The sequence below is a fragment of the Capra hircus genome, chromosome 4 (assembly GCF_001704415.2).
Source record: "Capra hircus breed San Clemente chromosome 4, ASM170441v1, whole genome shotgun sequence".
NCBI lineage: Eukaryota > Metazoa > Chordata > Mammalia > Artiodactyla > Bovidae > Capra > Capra hircus.
Genome location: NC_030811.1, coordinates 12628099 through 12650914, shown reverse-complemented (window position 1 = coordinate 12650914; position 22816 = coordinate 12628099). Strand labels below are relative to the sequence as shown.

The 22816-nt window shown below is 40.5% G+C and overlaps 1 protein-coding gene across 2 annotated transcripts in view; it reads right to left on the bottom strand.

The window, feature by feature from the left end:
- Positions 1-22816, bottom strand: part of TPK1 (thiamin pyrophosphokinase 1) — a 383898-nt gene that overhangs the window by 287774 nt on the left and 73308 nt on the right. For both annotated transcript variants that reach the window (XM_018046829.1, XM_018046830.1), the window contains exon 3: positions 552-623. In XM_018046829.1, coding sequence (XP_017902318.1) covers positions 552-623 — 72 coding nt within the window. The remainder of the gene's footprint in view (positions 1-551; positions 624-22816) is intronic.

Here is a 22816-nt window from a genome sequence, read left to right as displayed (position 1 = left end):
TAATTCTATAAAAATCAAAGAATAATGTAAAAGAGTTAATAAAGCCTATTTCTTATATGAAACTTCATAGAGGTTTAATTCAGTAAAAAAATTCCATTTTTAACTATACTTTTCTGCACCCCTAGAAATTCTAATATACTGGTAACATGTCTTCTCCTTTTATCTTCCAGTCATCCTGAAGCAATCTAGTTACTGAATGCTGGAATGAGTGAAGCTTGTGGAGGGTTTCTGCTGTCACTGGAGCCAAAAATAGTTACACTTGAACAAACACTTGTAAGCACTTAGGATAAACATCCACATAATAGTTATAATATACAGTAGAGTGGTGCTATATTATAATTCTGTCCTTAGAGGTCCACTCCTTGGAAACCACGTGTATGAACAGATTAGCAGAGAAGCAATAATAACGTCTTCTGATAACTCAATAATTAAATCAGCATATTATAAATTCCACTTTTTAGTAGTCCACCTGGTTTCTGGGATACTTAACCATCACATTAGTTCAAAGGAGAGTAAGAAAGCAAAGAAATATAAATGCTAATTAAGGTTACCTTTGTGCCAAAGATGACGAAAACATTTGTCCAAAGGCTGGTTCAGAATCACAAGGCAGTATTTCAAACTCCCTATGGGAAAAAAGCAAAATCAAGTAAACAAGTGAAGTCTTGTGTTCCCTAATTTGAGTCTGGAATCGTACTCTTATTAGTTTAGGTTTTAAGTCTATACAGAGCTAAATTTTAATCACAGCTGATTTCTTATACCTGGATTTGAAAAGACACCGTAGGTTAACTGGATCTACCTTATTCCACGTGTCCGTCACATCACTATATTGCTGAGGAATTTATTATTAAAATATAGTTCATCATAAAACCAACTGCAGACCATGAAGCTGTAAAGAGTTGAACACAACTTAGCAACTGAACAACAACAAGTGCTTCTTTTTGTAGGGGTGCACAGCAAAAATGCCCCAATGTGAATTCTTATCCTTATGAAACATACACCACTTTGCTACAAGTACCCTTCTGCCTGGCTGGTTTGGTGTCACCTTGATGTCTGCCAAGCTGCTTGGGTCTAATGGGTGTGTCCCTTTACATGCATTTTCATCCTCATTTAGTCACAGTCTGTCTTTCCCTCTCAAGCTCTCCCTCAGCCCCACTTGAACTCACCCATGGAAAACTTCATTTCCACAAGATCCTACTAGCTCTTTCCATGACTCTTTTATTCCCACTTTTTAGATGACACTCAAAAGACCAAGAAAGATGGAGAAAAGTTACTCCTCCAACAATCATTTCAAGCCTTTTATAATGTACTGTAAAGAGTGCCAAGCAGAACACAAATGAGGCTGGCTGAAAATCTGTCATTCAACTCAGTCTGAGCACTTCATTTCATTTATGGAAAAGAAATGTTTGTTTGGTGATAAGAAAAATTAATTGTTTTTTAAAGCAATCTCAGTGTTAGAAATAGAACGAGATAAGGAAATGAAAAGGGGATGCCATCATCCACAGCAAATGTTATTAAGTGCTGATTATATATCGAGCACCAGGAGTACAAAGAGGAATAAGATCACAGGGTATCTGGAAGATAAGACATTTATAATAAAGACGATTTATTCCACATACAGCACAACACAAGGATAGGAGGAGCGCCAGGTAACAGATAAATGAATGTGGCCGAAGTTCAAAGCCTAGAAAGTCAGTAAGGTCCAGTGTCATCCTAGAAATCCTGGTGATGTGCAGATCTCTGAACTTGACCTTAAAAAGACAGCCGGACAGAACAAAGAAAAGGGCATTCCAGACAGAAAAGACAACGCACAGGAAGCTGCTATCCTTCGCCAGCAGGACTGTTACCACGGAAAGTTTAGGAGGCAACATCCTAATGATGGGCACCTGAGACATGGATCCTAACACTCCAAATTTTACACATGCTCTTTACAATGACAGAGAAATTTCAGTCCTGGCATCCAGGAAGTATTTAAGAGTGATGCAGAAATGAGTAGTAAAAGCAATTTATGTATACTGGAGGATCAGCCATACAGAGATGACAGGCGAAGGTGAAAGTGCAGACACGCGGCTGAGATACTGCGAAGAAAGGGCAGAGAGAGAACGGAACAAATCGCGAACATAAATCGCCATATTTTGCTCAGTGTTACAGAGCAGGAGGACGTCAACAAGGGAAATACAGAAGAAACAGCTACAGAGGTAAAAGAACCAAGCATTTCCAAGAATGCGGCATCAATAATGCAGCATCAAAGAGACTCGACGATGAGGAAAGGCTAACAAGGGGGCGAAGATGTCAAAGCAAAGCCTGAAAATTCAGAGGACAGTAAAGAGAGCAAGGAGTGAGAACACTGTGAGATGCCTCTTCTTAAATAAAAAAGTGAACTGTGAGAAATGGGGGAGAAAAAGGCAGCAAAGTCTGGAGAAAGTATTTTAAATATAGAATATATTGTATTCTAATTAGGAAGAGGGAAGTGAGAGAGAGAAGGGAAAGGGTTCATTCATTCATTCAACAGGTATTTATAGAGCACAAAGCAGTCTCCTTTGGGAATTAACATACCCGCCCCCTCCAACCCTGGCCCAAAGGCTTACATACTATTGATAAAAACAGGTATTGAGACTGAAGCAGAGGATGATCTATCACAGCGATACTCGAGATTGAGATAGAGGCAGAGGAGGACCGATTTCCTCATAAGAAACTAAACAAGAACAATATATGAAAAGTCGAATGGACATTGAAAATAACTGCTGCAAGAAATGGACTACAGGAGCTGAATATCCACAGGTTTAAAAATAGGAATTCTCTCAAAGAGAAATACAGGATAAGTCAAAATACTTGATTTGCTTTCTCAAAGGGATTTCAATTATAGATGATGGAAAACCCCTGATCCTGGATGGCTCAAAGCCAAAGTACTCCAAGTTGCCTGGAAACTCTGAATTAAGTACAAATGTCCAAGTTCATGGCTCAGCGGGTAAAGAATCCGCCTGCAGTGCAGGAGACACAGGAGATGCAGGTTCAATCCATGGCTCGCGAAGATCCCTGGAGAAGGAAACGGCAACCCGCTCCAGTATTCCTGCCTGGGAAATCCCATGGACAGAGGAGTCTGGGGGGCTACATTCCATGGGCTTGCAAAGAGTTGGACATGACTGAGTGGCTAAGGGCATAAGCAACCAAGTTCATGAAATGAAAAGGACAATCAAAAATGAGATGAAATCATCAGCCTTGAGCTAAAAAAGCAAAGAGGTCCTCTGGTGGCTAAGGACTAGTTGAACAACAAGTTCAGAAGGTAAGAAAGGTGGGAGGGGCATGCCAACTCACTTTCATTCTTAGGTAGTTCTCTCCTCACTTTTATTATTTAAAAACAAAACAAAATGAAAACAACAAAGAAACACCTGCTTTCATAAGAAATGGCTGATTCTATGTTTTGTGATTGGGAGAAAGGAAATTCATAAGACAAGCCTGAACCATCAGATAGTGCCAGAAAGTAAGGAAGCACTCCCCCAAAACCCAAAAAACAAGACAGCCACATTGATGGAAGTATGCCAAAGGGGTATGAGAGGAAATTCAAAGAGCTCCCAATAGCCCAAAGGTCAAAAGTAGAACAGCTTAAGCAACAAAATAGTTTTGGCTAACAACCCCAAGTATAGAGATAAAAATTCATGACTCAATACTGATACAACAAAAATGACTGAGTTAATAGGAGGAAAAAAACATATATCCCAAGCAGAAGAATTCCAAGAAATCACTATTTCCTTAAGGAGATACTCCATCCTAAAGGGTGGAAGCGCAACTGTGGGCTCTGCATAGGGTGGGATGCACAGAGAAGTTTCCTTCCAAAGAGTGTACGCTACGAAAGTGAGGGAAATCTCTACAGAGGAGAAACCTGACCAACTCCACAGCAGTCAGGTGATCAGGGTCAGCATCAACAGTCATAAACAGGATGATGAAAACAGCTTTCTATCTCTATCTTCTTCTCCAAATTCCATATCCCCAGCCTAATCAAGAAAAATAACTCAGGAAAATTTCAACAGAGACACATACTACAATGTGCCTGCTCAATACACCTCAAAACCGCTGTGCCTGCTCAATACACCTCAAAACCGCTGAGGTCAACAAAAACAAGGAAAATCTGAGAAACTGCCACAGCCAACAGGTTCCTAAGGAGACACGGCAATTAAACATAATACTGTAGGTTGAATGAAACCTTGGGACACAACAGGGTCATTAGGTAAAAACTAAGGAAATCTGAATAAGCTATGGAACTAATAATAATACTATATCAATACGAGTTCACTAATTGTAAAAAACACTCCATACTAATGGAAGGTGCAGATGAACGGGAAAATGGGATACATAGGAACTATTTTTTACCATCTTCTCAATTTGTCTATAAATATAAAGCTGTTTTTTTAAAAATAAAGTCTTAATGTTTTTAACACCCTGGGGCTAGGGAAAAAACAGAACTGAAAATTATTCCATAAAATAGTCATTCCACAATTATTACATAGAACATAACTGTCATATAAATAGAGCCCAAAAGTGTTTCTGGACTTCACGTACAAATCCAAGCAGGCACGGCGCGGGGGGGGGGGGCGGGGGGGGGGGTCGGAAACCACTGCATCAGAAGGCAAAGATTGTTCTATTTCATCTTTGGAAAATAATTATATCAATATTTTCTATTAAGAAAATAAAAAGACAATAGCAAATCTCGAGCAATTTTTTTTTATTTCAGATCTCTGAGAATAAAAATTATTCAGATTATATACAGAGCTAGATCCTATTCATATCTCTGATACAACTATCTAAAACAGTCAACCAACTGAACGGTGAAAGGGTTAGCATTTTTTAATTAGTAAGAAATTAACACAGTATTAGTTGCTAAGCACACTGGCTCTGGAACCCCACTTGTCCTCACAGTAGGGGGTCACGGCTTACAAATGACCCATGAGATCGCCTAAGGGAAAAAAAACATGAGCCCCACACAATGGCAGCAGCAGTTCATCCTCATTTCCCTCATTTAGTCAGCTTATTGGGAGGTTTTTCCAGTAGTCATGTATGCATGTGACAGTTGGACCATAAAGAAAGCTGAGCACCAAAGAATTGATGCTTTTTAACTGTGGGGTTGGAGAAGACTCTTGAGAGTCCCTTGGGCTGCAAGGAGATTCAGCTAGACAATCCTAAAGGAAATCAGTCCTGAATACTCACTGGAAGGACTGATGCTGAAGCTGAAACTCCAATACTTTGGCCAGATGTGAAGAACTGATTCCTTGGAAAAGACCCTGATGCTGGGAAAGACTGAAGACAGAAGAAGAGGGGGAGGACAGAGGACGAGATGGTTGGATGGCATCACTGACTCGATGGACATGAGTTTGAGCAAGCTCCGGGAGACAGTGAAGGACAGGGAGGCTTGGCATGCTGCAGTCCATGGGGACGCAAAGAGCAACAGGACAGAGGCACTGAACAACAACACAAACTAATCTTTACCAAATGGCTGAGCAGATTTTTTTTTTTTTTTTCAATGATCCAACGGATGTTGGCAATTTGACCTCTGGTTCCTCTGCCTTTTCTAAATACAGCTTGAACGTCTAGAAGTTCACAGTTCACATACTGTTGAAGCCTGGCTTGGAGAATTTTGAGCATTAGTTTGCTAGCATGTGAGATGAGTGCAACTGTGTGCTAGTTTGAACATTCTTTGGCATTGCCTTTCTTTGGGATTGGAATGAAAACTAACGTTTTCCAGTCCTGCGGCCACTGCTGAGCTTTTCAAATCTTCTGGCATATTGACTGTAGCACTTTCACAGCGCCATCTTTCAGGATTTGAAATAGCTCAACTGGAATTCCGTCACCTCCACTAGCTTTGTTCATAGTGATGCTTCCTAAGGCTGATGTGACTTTGCATTCCAGGATGTCTGGCTCTAGATGAGTAATCACACCATCGTGGTTATCTGGGTCATGAAGCTCTTTTTTGTATAGTGCTTCTGTGTATTCTTGCCACCTCTTCTTAATATCTTCTGCTTCTGTTAGGTCCATACCATTTCTGTCCTCTACTTGATTCACCTTTGCATGAAATGTTCCCTTCAGTTCAGTTGCTCAGTCATATCCAACTCTTTATGACCACATGAACTACAGCACACCAGGCGTCCCCATCCATCACCAACTCCCAGAGTTTACTCAAACTTGTGTCCATTGACTCAGTGATGCCATCCAACCATCTCATCGTCTGTCGTTCCCTTCTCCTCCTGCCCCCATTCCCTCCCAGCATCAGCGACTTTCCAAAAGAGTCACCTCTTCGCATCAGGTGGCCAAAGTATTGGAATTTCAGCTTCAACATCAGTCCTTCCAATGAATATTCAGGACTGATTTCCTTTAGGATGGACTGGCTGGATCTCCTTGCAGTCCAAGGGACTCTCAAGAGTCTTCTCCAACACCACAGTCCAAAAGCATCAATTCTTCAGCACTCAGCTTTCTTTATATAGTCCAACTATCACATCAATACATGACTACAGAAAACTCATAGCTTTGACTAGATACACTTTTGTTGGCAAAGTAATGTCTCTGCTTTTTAATATGCTGTCTAGGTTGGTCATAACTTTTCTTCCAAAATGTTCCCTTGGTATCTCTAATTTTCTTGAAGAGATCTCTAGTCTTTCCCATTCTGTTGTTTTCCTCTATTTCTCTGCATTGATCCCTGAGGAAGGCTTTCTTATCTCTCCTTGCTATTCTTCTGAACGCTGCATTCAAATGGGTCTACCTTTCCTTTTCTCCTTTGCCTTTCACGTCTCTTCTTTTCAAAGCTATTTGTACGGCCTCCTGGGAAAACCATTTTGCCTTTTTGCACTTCTTTTTCCTGGGAATTGGTCTTGATCACTGCCTCCAGTACAATGTCACAAACCTCCATCTATAGTTCTTCAGGCACTCTGTCTATCAGATCTACTCCCTTGAATATACTTCTCACTTCCACTGTATAATCGTAAGGAATTTGATTTAGGTCATACCTGGTTGGTCTAGCGGTTTTCCCTACTTTAATTTAAGTCTGAATTTGGCAATAAAGAGTTCATAATCTGAGTCCCAGTCAGCTCCCAGTCTTGTTTTTGCTGACTGTACAGAGCTGCTCCACTTTGGCTGCAAAGAATATAAACAATCTGATTTCAGTGTTGACCATCTGGTGATGTCCATGTGTAGAGTCTTCTCGTGTTGTTGGAAGAGGGCGTTTGCTATGACCAGTGCGTACTCTCGACAAAACTCTACTAGCCTTTGACCTGTTTCGTTTTGTACTCCAAGGCCAGATTTGCCTGTTACTCCAGGTATCTCTTGACTTCCTACTTCTGCATTCCAGTTCCCGATAATGAAAAGGACATCTTTTTTAGGTGTTAGTTCTAGAAGATCTTGTAGGTCTTCACTGAATCATTCAACTTCAGCCTCTTCAGCATTACTGGTTGGGGCGTAGACTTAGATTACTGGGATACTGAATGGCTTGCCTTGGAAGAGAGTTACAGAAAAACATCTATTTCTGCTTTATTGACTACACCAAAGCCTTTGACTGTGTGGATCACAACAAACTGTGGGAAATTCTGAAAGAGATGGGAATACCAGACCACCTGACCTGTCTCCTAAGAAATCTGTATGCAGGTCAGGAAGCAACAGTTAGAACTGCACATGGAACAACAAACTGGTTCCAAATTGGGAAAGGAGTACAGCAAGGCTGTATATTGTCACCCTGCTTATTTAACTTATATGCAGAGAGTACATCATGAGAAATGCTGGGCTGCATGAAGCACAAGCTGGAATCAAGACTGCAAGGAGAAATATCAATAACCTCAGATATGCAGATGACACCACCCTTATGGCAGAAAGTGAAAAAAACTAAAGAGCCCCTTGATGAAAGTGAAAGAAGAGAGTGAAAAAGTTGGCTTAAAACTCAACATTCAAAAAAACTAAGATCATGGCATCCAGTCCCATCACTTCATGGCAAATAGATGGGGAAACAGTGGAAACAATGAGAGACTTTATTTTTGGGGCAGCTCCAAAATCACTGCAGATGGTGACCACAGCCATGAAATTAAAAGATGCTTGCTCCTTGGAAGAAATGCTATGACCAACCTAAACAGCATTTTAAAAAGCAGAGACATTACTTTGCCAACAATGGACCGTCTAGTCAAGGCTATGGTTTTTCCAGTAGTTATGTATGGATGTGAGAGTTGGACTGTGAAAAAAGCCGAGCTCTGAAGAATTGATGCTTTTGAGCTGTGGTGTTGGAGAAGACTCTTCAGAGTCCCTTGGACTGCAAGGAGATCCAACCAGTCCATCCTAAAGGAAATCAGTCCTGAATACTCATTGGAAGGACTGATGCTGAAGCTGAAACTCCAATACTTTGGCCACCTGATGTGAAGAACTGACTCATTTGAAGACTCAGATGCTGGGAGAGATTGAAGGCAGGAGAAGGGGATGACAGAGGATGAGATGGCTGGATGGCATCACCGACTTGATGTACTTGAATTTGAATAAGCTCTAGGAGGTGGTGATGGACAGGGAATCCTGGCATGCTACAATCTATGGGGTCGCAAAGAGTCGGACACAACTAAGTAACTGAACTGAACTAAGTAGTTTTAAATATTCTTCAACACATATTGAAGATAATACAAATTCTGCGAAAGCATCATTCAAGAAACTGGCCAAACTGGCAACTTCTAGAAGTAGACCTTGTTATTTAGTCACTCAGTTGTGCTCGACTCTTTGCGACCACATAGACTGTAGCCCACAAGCTACAGTCCATGGGATTCTCTCTTAACAAGCTTCAAATATAGTCTAATTAGTCCTGGCCAGAACTTAGTGAGGGAAGGAAAAAGGAGGTAAGTCAAGAGAGAAAGGAGAGAACAGAGAGAGAGAGGAAGGAAACAGTAAAGGAAGGAGGAGAAAGGAAGCGAAGTATTTGCCCATAAGCATATACAACAGTGATCTCAACTTCCCTGTATGTCAGAATCAAAGACCAAACTACAACAACAAAAGCCAATCACCTTTCCTAAAGCTTCTGACTCAGTGTATCTGCAGATGGGCGTGAGTCTCATGCTTTTTGAAAAAGCATTATGAGAGAGTCTAATATTGTACTGCAGTGTTAGTTCCTCAGTCGTGTCCGACTCTTTGCAACCCCAGACTGTAACCTGCCAGGCTCTTCTATCCATGGGATTCTCCAGGCAAGAACACTGGAGAGGATTTCCACTCCCTTCTCCAGAGGATCTTCCAGACCCAGGGACTGAACACAGGTCTCCTGCATTGCAGGCAGATTCTTTACCATCTGAGCTACAGGGAAGCCCCTGTAGGCAATCATAATTGAGAACCACTGGTCCAGTGCCTCAAGCTAATGATAAAAGAAAGCCATCATAATAGCAACATTATTTTAAAATACTGTCCATTTCATCTTTGTCTCACTTTTTAATTGCTGTTGTCTGAAAAAAAGTGTATATATATCACAATGATAATCATTTGCAATTATTTTATAAATAAACATAAATTGGTTGCTTTTTTCTTTAGCTAACATGGTATGAGATCAAAAAAGGATTGAACACCACTACTCTAAATGAAAATACATTGAAATAAAATATAATTTACAATAGAAAAATGATTTACTGAAATGTATTACCAAGTTATCTAGGGTTTAGGATCTGTTTTTTAAAAATAGTGGAGCTCAGATAAAATCTATATTAGCCAAAACACACACCAGTCATTATACATAATAGTTATTTTGTCAGAAGACCAAAGACCATTATTATGAATCTCTCATCCCTAAAAGTATTTCAGTTAAACAATGGAAACTCTAGGGCACTGAATTTCATTTTTTATACTGCACAAACTTCTATATATAAGAGCAAGTTTTTTTTAAGTGTGCATAGGGAAATCCAAACTGTCAATTCATCGAGGAAATAAATTGCATGTAGACAAAGCAAAACTATTAAAAAGCTCTGAGCAAATATTCCATACCAAAGTCTATTAAAGTACTCAGATTACCAACAGACCAAGAATTGGTAAGTCATAGAAAGTAAGAAATTGCTTCAGAGACAGAAAACAGAGACAAAGAGATGCTTCCTGAGAAATCCCTCTTGCCCGCCCAGACTAAGAGTGACCATTCAATACAATTTAGATACATAAGCATAATAATAAAGGCTTCCCAGGTGGCTCAGATGGAAAGCATCTGCTGCAACGCGGGAGACCCAGGTTCCATTCCTGGGTCAGGAAGATCCTCTGGAGAAGGAAATGGCAATCCACTCCAGCACTCTTGCCTGGAAAATCTCATGGACGAGGAGCCTGACAGGCTACAGTCCATGAAGTCACAAAGAGTCGGACACGACTGAGCGACCTGACTTCACTTCAAGCATAATAATAAACTTTGCCCTCTTCCATGGGCAGTGTCCTAGTTTGGATGGTAAGTTACACAGTCCCTCTTCCCTATATCTCAGCTTCCACCCTATTTCTCTGCTTCATTCTTGAGCAAAACCTACGTCAGTGAGACTGTGATCCCAGCATCTCCTGAAAAGAACGATCGCCAGGGTCATTGATGACCTCCTGGTGTAAAAATTCAACAGCTAAACCCCAAGTCTCACACGGTCCAACATGTCTTAGTAGCATAACAGAACAGACCACTTCTCATATAGTTCCTGAAACATGTTCTTCCCTTCACTGTCTCAGATGGTGGTGGTGTAGTCGCTCAGTCGTGTCTGACTCTTTGCAACCCCATGGACTGTAGCCCACCAGGTTCCTCTGTCCATGGAATTCTCTAGCAAGAATACTGCAGTGAGTAGCCATTCCCCTATCCAGGGAATCTTCTCGACCCAGGGAATCTTCTCGACCCAGGGATCAAACTGGAGTTTCCTGCATTGCAGGTGTATTCTTCACCAACTGAGCTACCAGGGACTTCTCAGGATACACCCTCTACTGGCGCTTTTCTTATCTGACAGCCCACACCTTTCCATTTCTTTGCTGCTCACTCCTCATTTTCATAGAAAGCACTCTACATGTATTTTCTGAGTAGGTCATCCAACTCTGACTGCAGGACCAATAAGCTCATGTCAGCTACTCTAACAATCGAGTGACTCCCCCTAATTTGCCTGGAACCAGTGTCTCCAATACATAATACAATTCCTCACAGAATGAAACAACACCCTTATAAAGTAACAATGACTCTTTCTAAGTCCTGGGACCCACAATACTACTCTTAAAATGCATATTACACATAATATTCCAGGAAGGACACTAGAAAAGACAGCAACAAAAGCGATCATCTTGCCTTGAAACAGCAAAATGGTATTTTGACCATTGTAACACACTCACACACAAAAAGAAAGCGGAGACAGTCTGCAGAAGCACAACCACAAAGCTGAAGGGCTCTGAGATATTTCCTATGAGAACGGGTCAAGTCTTCTAAAGTTAGATGAGTATTTACATTTAGCCCCTATTTAGGTTAGAAAGAGATCGTTTTAATAATATCCCACTGAGTCCTATAGACCTGAGACTATATCCGGTTACTGTCATTTGAGCTTTCAGATTCTAAGTGTAAATAGGTCCTAAATGTGTTAAATCCATTTCCTCCTAAGAGCATTAGCTCCCTGTAGCAGGAACGAGTACATCCAGGTTTGGTAATCTTACTATAAAACTAACCACTGGACTACCAAGGAAGTCTCTAAGTGCATTTCTAATATGCTGTTAGCCTGAAATTCTTTAATATTCTATTCATTCTCAGTTAACAGGACATTGAAAAATGGCAGTTTGGTTATTTGTTGGGATTTTCCTAGTAGCAGTTCATGGATATTCATAATCTATTGTATATATCATAGCCTTTTCCCTGAGCATACTGTTTTGGAGACTTTTTCCATTTTCCATTCTATTGAACATTTGGAATACATTTTATGTATGGCAAGGATGTCAAAAAGTATCGTTTCGTGTAAATTATGCTTTGTCTTTCCCTGGCTGATATTTGGTGAATAGATTATCAGACTTGTGATAATACAAAATATCTAGAGTTGAGGATACCTTGCCTGTGAGAAATATTAGGACCTAGACTATCCAGAATGCATCCTCTTTTTAGTTCCATATCAGCATTCACTAGTAATTTACTTGTGAGTTAAAAGCAGATTCAAAGGAGATACTTTTCTGATATTGGTGCCCTCACACTAGAAGAGAGGCATACACACTAGGAGCTTTGAAGACACCGTCTTCCAGCCTGTTTTCCAGATTCTATGTCCCTATGCTCAAGAGTATCGTCGATACTGGGCTCCCCTGGTGGCTCAGTGGTGAAAAAAATCTGCCTGCCAATGCAGGACACACGGGTTCCATTCCTGGGTGGGGAAGATTCCCTGGAAAAGGAAATGGCAACCCACCCCCAGTATTCTTGCCTGAGAAGCTCCATGGACAGAGAAACCTGGAGGGCTACAGTCTGTTCTTCAGTTGCTCATTCGTGTCTGATTCTTTGCAGCCTCGTGGACTGCAGCACGCCAGACTTCCCTGTTCTTCACCATCTCCTGGAGTTTGCTCAAACTCATGTCCTTTGAGTCGGTGATGTCCATCCAACCATTTCATCCCTTGTCATCCCCTTCCCTGATAGCTCAGTTGGTAAAGAATTCACCTGCAATGTAAGAGACCCTGGTTCAATTCCTGGGTCGGGAAGATCCCCTGGAGAAGGGATAGGCCACCCACTCCAGTATTCTTGGGCTTCCCTGGTGGTTCAGCTGGGAGAGAATCCGCCTGCAATGCAGGAGACCTAGGTTCAATCCCTGGGTTGGGAAGATCGCCTGGAGAAGGGAAAGGCTACCCACTCCAGTATTCTGGCCTGGAGAAAAATATAGTCCATGGGGTCGCAAAGAGTTGGACACAACTGAGCAACTTTCACTTTCTCTTCCCACCTTCAAACTTTCCCAGCATCAGGGTCTTTTCCAATGAGTTGACTGTTCGCAACAGGTGGGCAAAGTATTGGAGCTTCAGCATCAGTCTTTCCAATGAATATTCAGGGTTAATTTCCTTTAGGGCTACAGCCTATGGGGTCACAGAGTCAGACTCGACTTAGCGACCAAACAACAACTGTAAAACTACACCAGTAAAAACAAAATGCCCCAGTAAATTTTCGCAGGACTCCACCTATGCTAGAAATGTGTGTTTTAAAAAAGAACAGTTCATATTTCAAAACTACTATAAGCTTCTACTGTGTAAGAAACAGAGCAAATAGGGAAGGGAGGGTAAGTTTGACAAAGTTTTGAGTCTTTCAGGACATATAAAAAGGTAACCTTGCCAAGGTGAGCCATATTCTTGTTCCCAATAAACACATCCTCACTATAACCCACAGGAAGGAGGCTGTGGTCTTCCACTTGGCACACTGACACTTCAAGTTGCTGACACACTTCAAAGCTGCTCAATCCACTATTGCTTGCCCCGCTGACCCAGGCCACAGTAAAGCACATTTCATGTCAATCAAGAAAATCGATCATTGCCCAGCAAGCTGGAGATGTAATGGCATAACCCTAAGGATTCATCATCAAGTCCTGAAAATTTTAGTCCATCACACGGCTTCTGATCTGTTGACAGCTGGGCCCACACTTGAAAAGTCAGTTCAAAATGTTTTCTGAAAGCAGTCCATATAAGTTTGGCACGTGCTTCTAAAACAGGGGGCCTATGTATTATCCTAAGGCTATTCCTGCCACCTCAATATGTTTCCAACCACCTTCAGAAGCACAGACTCCCTTTCACGGCCAGCCATAGAAAGAGGATCAAACAGGTTCAAAAGAGTCCACCCTGCCAGTAAACACTCCCTTCTGACACTTTCTCTAGCCTCCCCGCTTGAGCCTGCGTAGTTGGCGACAGCCATTCGGGGAACAGGTGCACAAAGCTTGGTATCCTTCACTAATAACAAAGCTACGAATAAATAACGACAGTATGGAAACTGCTCCTCTTTCTTCTAAAATTCCTTAAAAAGGACTGACTCAAGTCATACCGATATTAATAATCAAAATAAGTCTGAATCAAGCTAAATTGGGACATACTCAAGCCACTGAATTCTGTTCTGAGACCTACAATTTGTAAGGAGAAAACGACTGACTTATTTGGAGTTTCAGAGTGTACTAAACACCTTCAACTACCTTCTCAAATTGACACTGATTACATAGCACACAACCAGGGAATCAAAGTACTTCTGAACAGAGCTCTTTATGTTTGTTGTTTTGAAAGACAAAAATGCACAGATTTAAACTCAGAACTGTGTACCAGTAACTGATTGTGATTACACACACAGAGGCCACTATATTCAGAGTCAAATCCACAAGGAGGAAATCTCAGAACAGCGCATTTTTATTCCACGGGCACCGTGGGCTTTCAGAGAATTCAAGAGGAACACCTACAGTCATGAGACCACCATCAAATGATGCACGCTAGGTCAACAGGGAAGCTCTCTGACACAACATCTTATTGGCATCAGTCAGGGGCATGTCCAGGTGAAGTAAACAGAAAAGGTCAGGTTTCTCTATTTTTTTTTCCTTTTTCATAGAAATGACACCTACACAAAATAGCTTATAATCAAGAATATCCAACAGTTGTTTCTTAATAGAGAAACAATGAAAACAATATATTAGCAGTGGGCTTTGTTATGTCCCACAGGATGGAACAGCTCCATATTATCTATTGTGGAAAAATCCTCCAAGATAAAAATAAGCAGGAAAAGCAAGTAAATGGATACATTACACAACCATGTGTGTAAAACTTTTTAAGACAATAAACATGCACTTCTGTAAATGCCAAGAATAGCAAAGAGGTAAACTGCTGGCGGGAGCACAAAACCAGGAGGGAGCATTACGATTTATCTCTTAATTTTTTTATATCTTATGCATTTAGCACCTTGTGCTTGTTAAAAAAGGAAAAAGCAAAATAAATGAGTTTAACTGATCAAAAGAAAAGAACCCTTCCCAGGCAATGTTGTTGTTGTTGTTCACTCGCTAAGTCATGCCCAACTCTTTGTGACCCCGTGGACTGCAGCAGGCCAGGCTTCCCTGTCCATCACCATCTCCCAGAGTTTGCTCAAATACATGTCCACTGAATCAGTGATGCTCTTGAACCATCTCATCCTCTACCGCCTTCTCATTTTGCTTTCAATCTTTCCCAGCATCAGCGTCTTTTGCAATGAGTCAGCAGTTTGCCATCAGGTGGCCAAAGTATTGGAACTTCAGCATCAGTCCTTCCAGTGAATATTCAGGGTTGATTTCCTTTAGGATTGACTCATTTTTATCTCCTTGCTGTCCAAGGAGCTCTCAAGAGTTTTCTCCAGCACCATAGTTCGAAAGTATCAATTCTTTGGTGCTCAGCCTTCTTTACTGTCCAACTCTCACATCCATACATGACTACTGAAAAATCCATAGCTTTTGACTACACGGACCTTTGTCAGCAAAGTGATGTCTCTGCTTCTTAATACACTGTCTAGGTTTGTCATAGCTTTCCTTCCAGGGAGCAAGTGTCTTTTACTTGCAATGACAATCCAAGGTGATTTTGGAGTTCAAGAAAAAAAAAATGTCCCCCACCTCAATGGTCAACAATCTTTAAACACCACACCAGAACATAAGAAGCACTAAAATAGCAGATTACTGACGTTTCAGAGTAAGAATTAAAAGCAGATAATTTGTAGAACACTATCTAGCTTTCTTTCTGAGCAAAATTATCAAATAACTTATGCTAATTAGACTAAATAGATTTAAAAGTCTTTTACAAAGCTAGGAAAGGTGACTTACAATAGGATTCTCAGGACAGCAAAGGGGGAGTCGATTTACTCTACTTCAAAGAGCAAAAATGGGGGGTGTTTTCCTCCACTGAAATATGTGGTAGAGGACTCAAAAAATACTTGCTCTTCAAAGCTTAGGGTAAGATTTTTATAAATCAGTGTTAAACTTAAGAATTTACTCATGTCCCAATTCCCAATTCTATTAGTATTTTCCTAGTTCTCTCACACAGAACATTTCTCTTCATCAGTAGTTACCAGAAATGAACAAGAAAAAGGTGTAACACGTTAAAACCAATTACCTTAGGAAAATGAGAATAAAAAAGGGAAAAAGAAATTATTAACTTTGCCTGCATTTCCTTTCATATTATATAAATGCTTAAATCAAGTATACATAATATTTAAAAGCTTTTTTAAAAGGAGGTAAAAGGGAAAATTTGTGAGCCAAGGTAGCAGATTATATAAGATTAGAAAACTGAGAAATGTGGACCTAGACCTCAAAATGATGTTTCTATCAGAAAAAAAGCTGAAAAAAGTGGGATGGTTGGGAAGAGGGAGGAAGCAGTACCAGTCACAAACGACTTAAAGCAATCTGCATTTCTGTTCATTTATTCACAAATTAATATTTGTTTATAGAACTTTACAAAGAATTTCATCAGCATGCAGAATGCATTTTTAAGTCAAGAGCTAGAGCACTGAAATTATGAACCACCTGAAATACCAAAGCAGCAAAATTCAATAGGGAAAATGAAGGGGCCTCCTACTTAGAAGAAAATTGGAGAGAGAGATGCTTTTAATTCCTTGGCTCGAATCACATACTGAAATTAATTCTAGAAGAGAGTTATGAGACTACACGTATACAGCATGTGTGTATATCATATGTGTGTTTAGAGACTGTGTATATATTTACACACAGACTTAAGTATTTAAATATAGTTATAAAACTATAAAATACAAAAGAAGAAATTTATCTAAAGATGGCATAAGGAGTTTTCTAGGCAAATGCACAAAGCAAGACATCATAGCTGAAAATAATGGTATCATGACCATATTTGAGTTTTGAAGCCAAAGTCACGCTCCTCTCTGAACCTCCAGCACCATGGAAAATGCCGGGTGCACAGCAGATGCTCAGTTAGCATGGAGCTAATAAATCAATGATTTAAGAGCAACTCCTGGTTGGGTAGGGGGCTGTACCAGAGACTTGGCTTTAAAGGTATCATCTCAGCTACACTGAGGCTCTAGTCCAGGAAGCAAATCTAGACAAGCTCATCTTTTGTAAATCCAACAGGCGCTTTCAGTTTTCATGTCTTTGTACATGGCTTTCCCTCCACCCTTTCTGCCATCTAGAATAGTACAATGATTAAGAACATGGGCTTCGGGACCACACAGACCTAACTCAAACCCCAGTACTGTCACTTACTGACCGTGTGACCTACAAAACTTCAGTAATTGATTTAACATCTGAGTCCACCAAGTGTGGACTATAATAACGAAAGATTCAATGAGCTATCACACACAGCCAAAAATGGTGCCTGACACAAAGTATTAAGGAAATTCTCAATAAACAGCTTTCTGCCCTCAGCAAAGAACTTATCATTCACAACTTAAGAGAAAATGTTTTTTTTTTCCAACGTCTCTCCCTTTTATCCCATTCATCATTCTCACCTAAAAACCATAATATTTAATTCCTTTTGCTAATAATAGTTACCTGCTTCTCACTCAACAATAGCTGATACACTTTAAGCATGTATATAAAAAATCTTCTGTTTTCTCTTCAAAATTTCGCCTAGGCCCTGGCACAGAGAAGTCATGAAATAACTGTTCCTAACATAAACTTTAAAAACCACTCATTGTGCTGTTTCTTTTATCACTAAAATAGTTACATTAAAACTAGCCATACACATTTGTACACAAACTTAACCATCATAATTTTACAGTGTCCTAAATATTTCTTTCCAATTAACTTTTTGATTTACTTTTTAAAAAACGTATTGAGGTACAGTTGGCTTACAATGTTGTGTTAGTTTCAGGTGCAAAGCAAACTGATTCAGTCATATAAATGGAGTTCGTGAACAGGTTCATTCAGGTGTTTGATAAGCTCTTATGGGGAAACCTGAACGAACTTTTTGACTATTCAGTTCAGTTCAGTGGCTCAGTCGTGTCCAACTCTTTGCAACCCCATGAATCGCAGCACACGACTCATCACCTGTCCATCACCAACTCCCGGAGTTCACTCAAACTCATGTCCATCGAGTTGGTGATGCCATGCAGTCATCTCATCCTCTGTTGTCCCCTTCTCTTCCTGCCCCCAATCCCTCCCAGCATCAGAGTCTTTTCCAATGAGTCAACTCTTTGCATGACATGGCCTAAGTACTGGAGTTTCAGCTTTAGCATCATTCCTTCCAAAGAAATCCCAGGGCTGATCTCCTTCAGAATGGACTGGTTGGATCTCCTTGCAGTCCAAGGGGCTCTCAAGAGTTTTCTCCAACACTACAGTTCAAAAGCATCAATTCTTTGGCACTCAGCTTTCTTCCCAGCCCAACTCGCACATCCATACATAACTACTGGAAAAACCATAGCCAGTTTAACTAGACAGACCTTTGTTGGCAAAGTAATGTCTCTGCTTTTCAATATGCTATCTAGGTTGGTCATAACTTTCCTTTCAAGGAGTAAGCGTCTTTTAATTTCATGGCTGCAGTCACCATCCACAGTGATTTTGGAGCCCAAAAAAATAAAGTCTGACACTGTTTCTACTGTTTCCCCATCTATTTCCCATGAAGTGATGGTACCAGATGCCATGATCTTCGTTTTCTGAATGTTGAGCTTTAAGTCAACTTTTTCACTCTCCTCTTTCACTTTCATCAAGAGGCTTTTTATCTCCTCTTCACTTTCTGCCATAAGGGTGGTGTCATCTGCATATCTGAGGTTATTGATATTTCTCCTGGCAGTCTTGATTCCAGCTTGTGCTTCATCCAGCCCAGCATTTCTCATGATGTACTCTCTGCATATAAGTTAAATAAGCAGGGTGACAATATACAGCCTTGCTGTACCCTTTTCCCAATTTGGAACCAATTTGTTGTTCCATGTGCAGTTCTAACTGTTGCTTGTTGACCTGCATACAGATTTCTTAGGAGACAGGTCAGGTGGTCTGGTATTCCCATCTCTTTCAGAATTTTCCACAGTTTATTGTGAGCCACAAAGTCAAAGCCTTTGGCATAGTGAATAAAGCAGAAATAGATGTTTTTCTGGAACTCTCTGTGATTCTTTTCCATTATGGATTATAACAAAGTTATAGAATACAGTTCCCTATGTTATACAGCAGGTCATTGTTGGTTATCTATTTTATACATAATAGTGTATATATATTAATCCCAAACTCTCAATGAACTCCCTTCCCACCACTTTCTCCTTTGGTAACTATTGTTTGTTTCCTATGTCTGTGAGTATTTCTTCCCAACTAATCTATAAGACTTTTGGTGTCTTAAAAACTTGCTTCTAATGTCACCATACCCTGTATGAACAGAAACACAATCATAGAACTTTTTCTGTAATGTAAAGAACAAATCAGCGCATGCTCACTATGGGTGCCCTTCACTTAATGAGGCATATGGTCCAGTTCTAAGCCAGCTGCAAACTGAATTCCATTTCGATGGCACTACAAGGTACCAGACTGAAGAGGAAAGGGTGAGCATTGTTATTTCTAACCTCACCATCAGAAAGCCAACATCAAACGCAAGGCCCCGTGAAGACGGCTATTAAATGGTTCACGGTTGCCACAGGTTGAGGTGAGACGAGACTTAGACCCCCTCATCCTGAGTCCACTGCTTCGCTGCACATTAGCTCAAAGTAGCAGAGTTGGTGCCATGTCCACAGTCCTCTGTGACCAATATTAATACCGAACAATCAACAGCTGTAAAAAGCTGCCAGAAACCTGGGAACCACCAAACCATCACCAGGGTTTCCTTATCTCCACCCAGCATATGATGAATCCTGACACATTAGCTGAATCAAGTGAAATGAAACTAATCCTCATGCCCTTACAGCTGACCTTTATACCAAGCAACCACATGAGCCTGAAGCAAAATTACACATTTCTCAGTAGGCATCAGTGTTAATTTTAGCTACAAATCCTTCTGCAAGGCAATGTGTTCTGTTTCTCATAAATCTGTCTTGTAACTCAAACTTTTCAAACACGATAACAATTTATTCAAAATTTTTATGAATATGCATGACTAATCAACTCCACTTACAACTCTTGCTATGTTTATTTGTAGGTTATGTCTAATATTATGACAACAGTTAGGTAATCTGATGGTTGCCCAGAACTCTGAAAAATCAGTCCTCCAACTTCCAGGCATTGGGCACTTGACAACTTCCTTTATTAAAGACTGGTAGATACACACATCTACCAAAATGGAAATGTAGGAAAGCAAAGTAAATGAAAACCAAATTTTCATTGTGTTCCTTGATGATTTCTTAAATCTTTCTAGAAGACCTAACATGACCACATTTCATTGATGTAAAAGTGAACGTTTTTGTACATTTTAGCATTTCTAAACTGCAGAAAGTGAAGAGAAACTAAAAAGCTTCTTGATGAAAGTGAAAGGGAAGAGTGAAAAAGTTGGCTTAAAGCTCAACATTCAGAAAACGAAGATCATGGCATCTGGTCCCATCACTTCATGGGAAATAGATGGGAAAACAGTGGAAACAGTGTCAGACTTTATTTTGGGGGGCTCCAAAATCACTGCAGATGGTGACTGCAGCCATGAAATTAAAAGACGCTTACTCCTTGAAAGGAATGTTATGACCAACCTAGATAGCATATTGAAAAGCAGAGATATTACTTTGCTAACAAAGGTCCATCTAGTCAAGGCTATGGTTTTTCCAGTGGTCATGTATGGATGTGAGAGTTAGACTGTGAAGAAAGCTGAGTGCCAAAGAATTGATGCTTTTGAACTGTGGTGTTGGAGAAGACTCTTGAGAATCCCTTGGACTGCAAGGAGATCCAACCAGTCCAAAGGAGATCAGTTCTGGGTGTTCTCTGGAAGGAATGATGCTGAAGCTGAAACTCCAGTACTTTGGCTACCTCATGCGAAGAGTTGACTCATTGGAAAAGACTCTGATGCTGGGAGGGATTGGGGGCAGGAGGAGAAGGGGACGACAGAGGATGAGATGGCTGGATGGCATCACCAACTCGATGGATGTGAGTTTGAGTGAACTCCGGGAGTTGGTGATGGACAGGGAGGCCTGGCATGCTGTCATTCATGGGGATGCAAAGAGTCGGACACGACTGAGCGACTGAACTGAACTGAAACTGCAATTAAGGATGTATTCAGGATGTATTTTAGAATCAGTGGTATCTGAGCACTGTGTCAGTTTTTCTTTTTCCCCTTTTTAATGGCATGTCTAAAAAATGGTGCATCTTAGAATTAATGGCTGCAATTAAAACCAGTATTTAAGCTACCCTTCTATTAGTTTATACTAAGGTCATGAAAATTTGTGAGTTGCATCTAGTTTATAAATAAATCAATTAAAGCTTATGGAATTAAGATGCCAGGATAAGAGACACTAGAGTATTAATAGAGAATGATCATCCTGTTCTCTGCTTTTCTAACAGAAACAAATGTTTATATTTAAAAGCCATTATTTCCCGGGGATGCCAGGAAAGAACTGAAAATATTAAGACGGTGATTCATGTTTTGTGGCCAGTGAGGGAAAGTAAGTCCCAAAATAGACAGTACAAAGAACAATAGATTAAACCAACCCAATCCAATGTGCTAAGTACAATGAGACCTCATAGGAGGGAAAACACACATCCCCCAGGGGAACAGGGTTGTCACAGAAGATGCACTCCAGCTGTCAGAAGGTGAGTATGAATGTCCAGGGCAGGAGAGATAGGGCATTTCAGGCAGAGAAAATACCAAATGCCAAAGGGAGTCAAGGAAATGGCAAAGCACTCCAGTTTTCTTACCTGGAAAATGCCATGGATAGAGGAGCCTGGCAGGCTACAGTCCACAGGGTCACAAAGAGTCGGAAACAACTGAAGTGACTTAGCATTCAAAGTTAGTCAAACACACAAAAAAGGTTGCCTACACTGTGAATGGGGAAAAGACATGTTAAACAAGGAGGTCATGAGACTGGGGTGGCTCTAAGGCCTTCACAGCCTACGTAAGCAAATGCAAATCTAAGCCAGAGTCAACTATAAGTGTACCCTCAAATGAGAAAATTAAACATAAGAACAACCAATCACAAACACCCAACTGGGCTTTCGCAAATAAGGCAACCGCACAAGCAATACCAATTGATCATTTCCTTGTGTTGCTTCTGTATCTATCCTATTAAAGCTCTTCCCCCAGCACCTGGCAACTGACTGCTCCTAACAACCAGTCAGAGGCTGCCTGATCCCAAGAGATGTCTGCTCAAATGAACTCTTGAAAAATTTTAATGTGCCTCAGTTTACCTTTTAACAGAGGTTAACAGCGGTAGAAAAACCTAGAGAGAGAAGTGGCAGTCCCAAAGTAAAATATATTTTAGGCCATTTTAAGTAATAATGATCACCATCTTCCCTTCTCTGATCATTTCAGCTAGAGATTCCAAAGACTCAAATAATTGCTTGTTGTTTTTTTTTTTAATCTCCAGTCTGATATGGCTACTATTGGACTTATTGCTTAAGAGCAAAATCAAGGTGTTCCAGATAGCTGTAAGTTTGAGAATGTCTTCTTTAGACCTGACATGCTAAAGTTAAAATGAAATTTTTTTTAACATTATTTTTTGCTAATCAACCCATAATGGTCTTCACTGTTATAATTCAGCAGGTAGGGTTTCTAAAATTACAGACCTCTCTAACAAGGTAAAAGGAACTTGTGAATAAGATTATGAATGAAATCTAAAGAAGACAGATGAAATCTGCTCCCAAGTATAAAAGCCAAAGAATGTATCCCATTAGCATCTGAATAGTAAGTGCCAGCGCAGCAAGCTGTCATCTGATACTCTTGGCACTTCCTCCTTCGAGCCCTGATGAAGCAGGAGTCATTGTAAGGATGTGTGAGGAGATAATTAGAGCTCTCCTTTCCCCCAAGTATT